Source organism: Rosa chinensis, chromosome 2 (genome assembly GCF_002994745.2).
Source record: "Rosa chinensis cultivar Old Blush chromosome 2, RchiOBHm-V2, whole genome shotgun sequence".
In the NCBI taxonomy this organism is placed as follows: Eukaryota; Viridiplantae; Streptophyta; class Magnoliopsida; order Rosales; family Rosaceae; genus Rosa; species Rosa chinensis.
In genome coordinates this window covers 37,919,075-37,929,860 of record NC_037089.1, presented here as the reverse complement: position 1 = coordinate 37,929,860, position 10,786 = coordinate 37,919,075, and the positions used below count along the sequence as shown (strand labels likewise).

Sequence of the window (10,786 nt, the reverse complement as noted above, 5' to 3'; positions counted from 1 at the left end):
CTAGGTGATAAATCTATAAACACACTTAGGATACATGAAAGTATAGTAGCCAAAAGATTCAAAACATGCATAAACATCAAACCACATGAAAATTTACATTATTTGCACATAAGTTGGCTAGGGTTAGCCCTCGCCTGAAATCCAACTACTCACAACACATGTTATTACAAATACAAGCCACGAACATCAAATTAAAGAGAGAAGGAGAGAAAAAGAGAAGAACTACCCAACCTCCTACCTAGCTCTCAAAGATGTCAAATGATAGAGAATTGCTTCAAGGTATGAGATTTTCGGTTTTACAACCCAAAACACCATACACATCCACAAAACTCAAAAACAAAGAAACAAGGCTTGGCTGTGTTAAAGCAAGTGTTGTGGTTGATTTAGAGTGTGTAGTAACTTCGGTTTTGGTGAAACCCAAGTGCCTACACACCTATTTCTCACACTAACTCAAAGAACTATGTACAAGGTATAAAAACTAACCTAAAACTAGAGAAAGACAGATTCTGATGCTCCAAAATGAGGGAACCAAGGGGGAGCACAGTTTTGGGGAGAGAGGAAGGGCTATTTAAAGGTCAAGGCAATCCAAATCAATGGTGGAGATCAAAAGGAATGAAGGGCTAGATGTGATTGATAAATGTGTAAGCACAAAATGTAGATCTAGTTTTTGACTCCACATATAAATGACCTTGAAATCCCATAGATATTTTGGTGGAGGAGAAAAATTAAGGGTAGAAGGGTCATTGTGTAGGGGAACAAAGTAATAAATGAGAGACAAAGGTGTAAGGTGTAAGAATTGGACCATTTGTCATCTTTCAACTTTTGAATTTCAAAATAACCTAGACTTAAAGTCTTCCCACCTAAAGTCTCTAACCCTAATCAGCTCTTTTCTGTCCTCCACACAAGTTCTTGGCCGGCCAACTTGGACGGAAATGTCCGGAATCCGGCGTTGACCACCGTTGACCCATTTTTTGTCCGTTTGCGCACTTTCTTCTCCTTTTTTCCTTCAATTGAATCTCCACCGATAGTTAGGAATTGACCTTTGACTTCTTCATACAAAATGTTTCACCATGAGTGTAGATCATCATGGTAAAATTTCAGAACTTAGTTCACCGTGGTTTGGCCGAAAATGCTGCCGGAATCTATACAGGTCCGGTTTTGCAGTTTTCGTCTTTTAGTCAGAAAATTGGACCTATATTTTGATCGCTTTCCACTGCGAACTAGCTCTTTCACTCTCATATGAAATGATCCTTAGGATGTCTATAATATATCTGAAAAGTTTCAACTCATTTGAAGTTCATTTGGTCAATCTACCGCTCCTTCATCCTTACATAGCTCGGTTTCTCCTAGCCGGAGTAGGAAAATGTGCTAAAGTTGAGTTTTTAGGGCATTTCCAAGCTTTTCCATTATTTCCTGGCATGGTAAGGAAAACATAATAAATATATATAAATAAACACAAAGGTTAAGAAAAAGTGCAAGATTAGGGGAATAATTACTAGGTAATCATGGACCTAACAACATTACCAGTTTACCACATTTCATTATATCAATAAAGTATTTTTGTCATATATTAATAGAAACTTAAATAAAACTATTGGATTTTCCCTTCTTTTTTTTTCTTTTTTTTTTGAATAATCCCAAACTCCTTTCTAATTTCACAAAAAGCACCACATAGATTTGAACAAAAAAGTGTCTATCAATAAGCTTATTATAGCTAATCCATGCATATAAGAATGTGTGGAATTTATGATTGATGATCATCGATGATAATTTATAGATGATAGCTACTAAAATCATCAGGAGCTGTGTATTGGCGTTACCACATTTTATTATGTCGATAAAATATATTATTGTTTTGTAAAGAGGTTATTCCAATATGTTTGAATATTCGAAATGTGATGAAGTACTTGGACCTTTTTACCACCCCCCCCCCCCCCAATATTAAAAAAATGGAATTTATTAAAGCAAAAAAAAAAAATTCACTATGGCACATTGTCTCTTTATAGAGATACATAATTATGAATATCATTCTTCTTATCATACAACAACTTTACACCAAGTAATTCAATTTTCTAAAGTACCACAATTAAGTGAATTGACAAAAGGGGTTTCAAACTATGTTTTATTTTGTGTATGTACATACTAGCTAGGTACCAAGTATAAACGACATATGCATAGGCACTAGGTTACTCACTCGTAAACGACATGTGGATAGGCATTAGGTTACTCACTCGGCATCATGCCCAAGGGTTTCAGGGCCAAGCCACGGACCACAACTACCACATTAGAGCGATACTCCATCTGGATATCATCCACAGTGACTAGCAAATAGGCATTTGCGTAACGTATCATACTTAAGATCGAGGCACTCTCTCCCACATCGAAGCTGAGAGATTGGTCAACTCCTATCCTCCTACTGTTACTTTATTAATATAAATACAAGGTATCTAATTTAGGCATCATCGAAAGTTGGACGGGCCCGCCTGGCTTGTTCCTTGACTCTCCACGTATTACTCTTAACAAGTAGCAGCATTATTCTACCAAGCTGCCTAGGACGAACCTATGCTTTTACTAGGAAGCAGATTTGCTGACCACCAACAATTAAGTGGTGATACCACCACTACATATTAAGCTGCCACGTGTATCAAAACACAACCATAGTTAACTATGGCTAGTTTAATTAATTAGGGATGAGAAAATAATATTTAACAATATTAAAAATCTGTCTATTTGATTATTTTACTATTCATCACCACCTCTCTCTCTCTCTCTCTCTCTCTCTCGTCATTCATCTTTTCTGGGTTTTAGGCATCAGTGGTCGCGACTCCAGCACGAAGAAGGCACACACATACACTCAGACCACAAACCGTCAAACCCTAATTTACAGACCCTCCTCTTGGCTCGCATTCAGACTTAACTCCTTCACAATTTGCTTGACCCTTCTCATTAAGCACTCTTCTTCTCCAACTCCTTCACAGCTCTGTTCAATATCAGCTTGCTGTGTTTCAAAAATGAACCAAAACCATAAACCAAAAATGAAATATTAAACTCACCCCAAGTTGGGTTTTCACAGAATTAGACAATTAGTTGCTACTGCTGAAAAAGCTGGTTCTGGTCTAGCTGCAGAAGCTAAAGTCGAGCAGAGGAGGAGTGCTATGAAGAACAGGGCTCTAGTTACTCTGGCCATATCTGTTTAATTGGTACTAGAGAAAGGAGGGTATTCAAAGCTTGGTATTAGACGCAAAGAAGAGGGAATGAGATGAATCAATTTATAGACCTTGTGAAAAAGAGATGACATATGTGTGAACTAGGCAGGGGAATGGGAGACTTTATGTAGCAGAGAACTTTGGACCCAGAAATAAAATTTGTACTTATATTGGACCTAAACCATAATTAATCAAAGTGCACTTGTTTTTTTCATTTGTTCTCCTGTTGTGAATTCTTATATAGAATATCCTACGGCAAAATTAATTAATATAAAAGGATGGAATTCTGTTAATAAAACATTAAAAGGGTTGAAGCTCCCATTACGCGAGGGAATTGAATTTGCTCACCATCTTTGGTTAGGTGGTGATTCCACCACCCCATCAAATTTCACCACATGTTTAACAGCATGACTATGGTTAATCTTTTAGAATTAATCCTAATTATTTTGGATAAATAAATTAATCTTATAAATACTTCTTTCTTCCCTCATCAAATCAATGCGCATATACATCCAGAAATCTCAGTTTTAGAATTTGATTTGAGTTTTACAAATTATTTCAAAAGTTCCAATACTGTGATCTATACCCAACCTCTTCCAACAAGATTTCCTCCACGAAAACCCAAATCGAAATTGGCTACCCACAATCCATAAAGCTTCAATTTCTCAATATTGTTTTGTACTTGGTATCGAAGGCAGATTAATCAGCTAATCTTCCTTGACGACTCGAACAGAGGCAACGAGAATTATAGGAATTTCACCAAATTCTTACAACTCTTTGAACCAAGCATGACCCAGTATGAAATTCAAACCCAGAGAACTAATCGAGGTCGGAGAAAACCAACCAAAATTGTAACAATGAACGGTAGAGGACGATGTCTCTCCAGAAAAAACCGATTCGTCTGTCCCAACTAAAAGACGAGTTTAAGCCAAGAGTCAGCTCGAAGACTAGATAAATTCCCTTACCTCATTCGTCGTCGACTATGGCCGGGTCAAAGAAGATTGATACTTTTTTCAATAAATCTCTCCCCAAATCAGTCTAAGAGAAACTAAAGGCTAACTTTTCTGAAAACCCATGAAAGCTTTATACAGCAATTGAGCCACACAGACCATCAGAATTAGGAATTGAAGACCCGATTTTGGGTCAAGCAAATTGTGAAGGAGTTAAGTCTGAATGCGAGCCAAGAGGAGGGTCTGTAAATTAGGGTTTGACGGTTTGTGGTCTGAGTGTATGTGTGTGCCTTCTTCGTGCTGGAGTCGCGACCACTGATGCCTAAAACCCAGAAAAGATGAATGACGAGAGAGAGAGAGAGAGAGAGAGAGAGGTGGTGATGAATAGTAAAATAATCAAATAGACAGATTTTTAATATTGTTAAATATTATTTTCTCATCCCTAATTAATTAAACTAGCCATAGTTAACTATGGTTGTGTTTTGATACACGTGGCAGCTTAATATGTAGTGGTGGTATCACCACTTAATTGTTGGTGGTCAGCAAATCTGCTTCCCTTTTACTACCCCGTACGGAATCAATACAGAAACATTGTAGGGTGATTTTACATAGTCATGCAGGCTCTTGAAATAATTGAGTTTTAATGTACTAATGGATGATACTATTTACCCTAGTTTATAGGAACCTACTGTAACTGCCTTTTTAGCCTTAGACTAATGATATTTCTATTTCGATGTTCAGAAAAGTGAACGTAATTCAGGATAACTTAACTTGATTATGTGATAACTCTCATTATCATTAAACTCTCAGATAATGAATTATGGAGTTTTCATAATCATTTAAATTCTCAGTTAAAAAGAAAATATCAAATTTTTTTTACTTTAATTTTGTATTTTCTGTCTTCTTCTTTTTTTGAGAAGTTTTCTGTCTTTTTAATTTTTGGTAGAATGTCTAGTTTTAGTTCTTCAACTGAAAGGCAGAGCAAGTTACAGTTGCTCATTGGTCGGTGAAAAGCATGGTCATTCCAGTATTATTTTTACAGTTATTACATTTGTGTTATTTCAGGCAACTAGTTTCCGTTTAGTCCATATATATATATATATATATATATATATATTCCACCATCCTACTACTGCCATCTAATCAAAGACTCAGCATTAGCCAAATAAAATTAAATACACAATAGGCTGCGGAACGAAGAGGGTGTTATATAATTAACATTATGCATGCACACGAGAGATTACACACATGTACAAATTAAGTAAGGGATTAATTGAATTAAGGGCATTTGGGACCCCCTCTCTTTGTCTTCCAGTTGTTATAGCAAGGGCAGAATTGCTTGTTGCCGTAGGTGCCCGGAGGAACGCACAAGCACTTGGCGCAACACTTTTGGCAGAAAAACAGACATGGCTTCTTATATTGTGTCTTTGAGCATCTCGTGCTGCAACGAGGGCCACACTCTACGCACAATAATTAACCCATTAATATTAATTGGCTGCTAATATAATTATATATGTATGCCTCACTAGCTACCTTATCCATTAGTTCCTTACCATGAGGTTCAAGGCTGCCTTCCGTGGCTCCATGCTGCATTTGAAGATGGAGGACAAACAAGATCGAGGTTAATTATGCTTATAGAGAACTTTCAGTAGTTAGTGTGAATAAAAGGGCCGGTGTCACCCACCATGGTTTGGTTGTTGCTGCTTATCTGGGGCTGAGGTGATGGAGCCTCAATGCTCCTGCTAATAGCCGCCTGCCACAATAATTTTTGGAGAAGTTAATTTAATAACTACGTAAATAAGAGTAAATGTTAAGAATTTTAACCAGACACCCTATATATATAGCACGAAAGTGTCGTGCATATAATGCATCCGTGGATTCTATAGTACTATATATCATACTACTGTACACTGTATTATGTGATTTCAGTTTGCTTTCTTTTCTTTCCTTGAGAAATAGTCTTCAACTAAACTGATTGAAACTTTGAGTGTACACGGTCGCCATGAAGGGGATTCGATCAACATGCGTGGAAATTAAACCATGAGAGAGAGAGAGAGAGAGAGAGAGAGAGAGAGAGAGAGATTGTCGTTTGCTTACATGGTTCTCTCCTGTTAAAACGAGAAGCATAACAAGGGCGAGTGTCACAAGACTTGGCGTCCTTGCCATTGCTATCTAGCTAAGGTACCTACTGTAATTGTGAGGAGCGAGAGAAAGAGTGTGTGTGTGTGTGTCATACCAAGGTAGTCAAGTGCCTTTATATACACAGGTGATGATCGAAGTGGACATATCTGACTGACCCTCGGAGAATTCTATGGATGTCCTTTATGTGGGTTCTAGACATCAACTATCTTCAACATTCAAGGGACAGAAAGCATAGGCCACTTCTCTTAGCCCTACAACATATTTCCTAATATATATAACCACAAAAGGAAGACAAAACTTTATCACCCACGAAACATTAGGTATTGTTTCCGGCTTGAATTGTAGTTGATGAATGGGTCAGAGGTCGGATTGATGTAGACAAGATGAAAGATGAAAGAGGCGAAAAGATAGGTAGCTAGTCACATGTGATGAGAAGTTGATATCGAACTAAGTGAATTTTCAAGCGAGGCATGCACACGTCGGATAACCCACTCTGATACTATGATGAAGTAATATGGGGTTCTCATGCAAAATCAATTGTCAATAGATGGAACGGCTCAAACCTTTATAAACTCATATGTAAGATCTCATTTTTTCCATATGACTCTATATACTCAACAATATCACACCATTTTAGTTGAAGACTTTGAGAATTGCATGGGTAACTATGCAATTCTAATTTGATGGTATATATGAGAACCATTTTTAAAATAAAAAATAAAATGAGAACCATATTGTCTTCGACAAAAAAAACATTAACATATTATTTCTGCAAAACATTAACCGTAGGATGTAGTCGTAATTATGAGATTGGATAGCTAATGTACCATGTGCATCTTATAAAATTAACAATTACTAGAGAAGCACCATACCAATTTTTACCAAAAAACGATTCCATTAACCACAAGCTGAAAGCAAGAGTCAACATCGGATACTGTAGAGTACAATTTTCGAATTAAGTGAGCGTGAATATAGCTCTTTTGCATGCATCTGAAGATTGGTATTATTATGTGACAGTGACTGAATGGCATTTACAATTTTACATGCATGTGCATTCACATGCGCTACGTACTCACATGTCTTTGTTGCCTAGCAAACTAAAACTACTAGAACTAGCTACACGTACTGGTTTCTCTTCTATTAATGCCCCAACGTACACGTAACCAAAGCCACCACATGTCTTACTATTAACTTACGCCCACCTACGGCCCTACACCTGCTCATCAATCTATCCAACTCTGACCTTCTTCTTCGATCTCCAACTCTACTCATCCTCTCCATGGGAATCTGTAGGTACAGTAAGAGGCCCTTTGTTTTCTCCAGATTCGTCCATTATATGTAACAACACCCGTGACCAATTTTGTTTGCTCATGCAGCTTGCTGTCTTTAATTTTAATATGTATATATTCTTGGAAATGAGAGAAAAACAGCGATGCTGCAAGCTTTGCCCTCTACATGAACCATTTGTGTTATCTAGCTACCAGCTTAGGTAGTGATGATAAGAATATATCGCTCTCGTGAACTACGTTTAGCTAGCTATAGGTAGGCAGCATCTGATGACAATTTCAAAGAAATTTTCCAGGTGTTTGACTGTAGCTTCCCTATAACAACTGTCATCGTATGCTATAAACACAATTACACCACGCGAATATGCGATTATTGCTTCCACCGGAAAGGGTCTTCAGTTAGACTATGCCTATTTTTCAATCCAAAAAGGAAAAAAGATGCCGACCATATCTGACTTTCTTTCTATTAGTAACTTTTGTACCTCAACTAACATAAAAAAATATCAGATTGGTATCTGTCGTTCACTCCCCGACCCAACATAAGTACCTGTAACTGTTAACTCCGTTTATCTCCATTACGGAGATTGCCAGCTATCATATTTCAACGGGTATTTTCGTCTTTTTGTATCTTAATCAATTTTTTTTTTCTTTAAGCATTTTTTCCTCTCTCTCTCTGATCTTTCTTATCTTCTTCTTCACTCTCTCCAGATCAACCTACACATTCTAGGGCCATATTCCTTCCTTCAAGCTTCTAGCTAGGACTATAATCCAGTTCCTGCTTGGCCTTCTCACACAAAATTAGAGGTACTCTTTTTTTTTTTAATTCAATTTTCCAATCAATTTCCATCCAACCAAACTTTCAACAAGAAATTTTGAACAAGATCATTTCAATCCAAGAACTTAGATTTACCTTTGACAATCGATTACAACTCAGTCGGAGCTAATAGAGATTTCAGGTCCTCGTTGACTACAGCGACATACTCTATGAATTTCCATACCTCAAACAGCCCCGAAGATTGCCAGAAAAGCCGAGACTTCACTGAAAAAACCCAAGATTTCGGGCTTTGATTCTCCTTCCTCGTTTGACATATGGGTGATCCAAGACGACCAGGAGAACGAGGAGGAGAAGAGAGTTCGATCTAGGCTGGTCCGCCGTCGTGAAGTGGCCGGAAGGCAAAGTTTCAGTCGGACCTAGTCGCTGGGTCGTCGATCCGGATTGAAGAAGCTAGAAACTTCTGGTATGATCTAAAAATTAGAGGTACTCAAAGTTCGCATTTGTTTCAGCAAAACCCATTAAATCCTAGGGACTTGTTTTGATTTGTATACCTTCCACGTACTTGTTGACGAGGTCAGGGTGGTTGTGGCAGGAGGAAGCTTGTGATGACCTGGATTTTCGTTATTTAATTATTGCAATTAATAATGGACCAGTTATGTGAATTATGAGTGTTTTGCTTGATTTGTATGTTATTGTGAAGTGGAATTATTTTCGGACGAATATTTATCGAAAAAGTGAGGATTTAGGGGGGTACGAAGTTTGACTTTTTATACGTTGAGATTCTCTAAAAATTTCTTCACAAAAGTTGTAGAGTGCGTCAATACGAGTTCGTGGACATGTGGAACTGGAAAATTGGAGTTTGTTTGTGAAAGTTATGGTCTGCGAAAGTTTTGGATATTTTTGGAAGCCACTATAAATAGAATTTTCCATTTTTGGAAGTTACTATTTTCATTTTGGGGATTTTCCTTTTCCAGAAAATTGAAAAGCTCAGTTCTCTCTCTTCAGCCGCATGACCCAACCCGAACCCGCAGTTTCGACCCGATCGCCATTTCTAACTCTGGCTTTCTCCGGCCTTGAAACCTGGACAGACCTTTTCGCCTCCACCGTGCGCTCCTCCTTGGGGCATCCTCTAGTGTCGATTCTCACCCACGGCGGCCCTACAAGGTGGCGTAATCAAGTGCAGTGGGACCCGATCGGTTCTCTGATCTTCGACGACCGTGGGGCTTCAAACCAAGCTTGTTAATCTCGCAGAAGCCTCCTCCTTCGACCCACAATGGTAGTTTTGATCGATTCACGTTGGAATTGGTTCAACTCGGACTGAACAGTGTAATCTCAGCTTGTGGGCTTGATTTTGGCATATCTAGGCTGAGTTGATTTAAACTTCAGGTATTAAAGTTGCTCTACTTGGTATTCTTGACATTTTGGACGGTTTGATTAAGATGATTTTAAGTTTTGGCCGGCGGTGATCGTGGTGGTTGTGCCACCGATTGTGGCGGCACTTTGGCAGAGTTCCGGCCATGTAAGGGACAGTTTTTAGTTTAATATATCATTTACTTGTCGATACGAGCGTTTTGATATAAAATATGTAATTTTTAGAGATCGTATGAATATGTTATGATTTTTACGGTTTCGAACCATTCGATTATTCGATCCGTGGGGATTCGAGTGTTTGATTGACTTGTGGTTTTGCCATATTGATCGTAGAAGTGTTCCGAAGACTTTGGGTGATCTCGGATGTGGTTTATTTAACGGCAAACTATAGTTGGTATTAGTAGGCATTCTTGAGGGAATGACTATGTGTGTGTGTGTGTGTGTGTGTATATTTACGTGAAATATATATATATATATATATATATATATATTCTCGTGAGTGATGTGTGATGAAACAATATGCATGATTGTGTTCATATTATTGTTGAATGCGACTTTTTGGGAAACAATATTGTGGAAAAAGATGTTTTCAACTATTTCAAAAGTGTTGAGTTTGATGTTACATTTTTGAGTCAAGCGTGACTTATTTTAAATGTAGTAGTCTTTGTACCAAGAGTCACAGATGGTGAGCAGGGATGGGGAAATCTTTTAGTAGATTTATGTAACGTTTTTAGGTCAAGTGCGACTTACTTAACGTTTGATTCGAAGACCAAACAGGGTCTAAAAATTATGTGTCACAGATGGTGACGAAGACAAGAAATCGGGAACCACGCCTTTGGGCGGGCGAGTGGTTACGATCAGTTAGAGCTCTAGTCTATCTGTCATTATAGCTTATGGGGGTAACGGTCGAGGTTGCTGGAGACTCATAAGTTTGTAGTTTAAAAGAGAGTCTCAAGAGTATTCTTTCTTTTATTGTCTAGATGAGACTTGATTTGCTTATTGATTGTTGAGTTAGCAAATAGTACGTTGTCACCGCAGTGACTTATGTTGTCCCTT

The 10,786-nt window shown here is 37.9% G+C and overlaps 1 protein-coding gene across 1 annotated transcript; it reads right to left on the bottom strand.

Annotated features, from left to right (window-relative positions):
• Positions 1-5,289: 5,289 nt before the first annotated feature.
• On the bottom strand, positions 5,290-6,531 carry LOC112190051 (protein GAST1). Its single transcript, XM_024329473.2, has 4 exons — positions 6,254-6,531; positions 5,841-5,909; positions 5,710-5,743; positions 5,290-5,616 (listed from the first exon to the last, which is right to left on the bottom strand). The coding sequence occupies exons 1-4, from the start codon at positions 6,320-6,322 to the stop codon at positions 5,435-5,437; spliced, it is 354 nt and encodes a 117-aa protein (XP_024185241.1). The 5' UTR covers positions 6,323-6,531; the 3' UTR covers positions 5,290-5,434.
• Between the last annotated feature and the right edge of the window lie 4,255 nt (positions 6,532-10,786).

What these genes read in the sequence shown, in the direction of transcription:
- LOC112190051 (XM_024329473.2), bottom strand. Translation starts at nt 6,322, where the DNA reads ATGGCAAGGACGCCAAGTCTTGTGACACTCGCCCTTGTTATGCTTCTC. An exon ending in TTTTAACAGGAGAGAACCAT is followed by an intron (nt 5,910 to 6,253) that starts GTAAGCAAACGA and finishes TTATTGTGGCAG; the next exon opens with GCGGCTATTAGCAGGAGCAT. An exon ending in AGGCAGCCTTGAACCTCATG is followed by an intron (nt 5,617 to 5,709) that starts GTAAGGAACTAA and finishes TATTGTGCGTAG; the next exon opens with AGTGTGGCCCTCGTTGCAGC.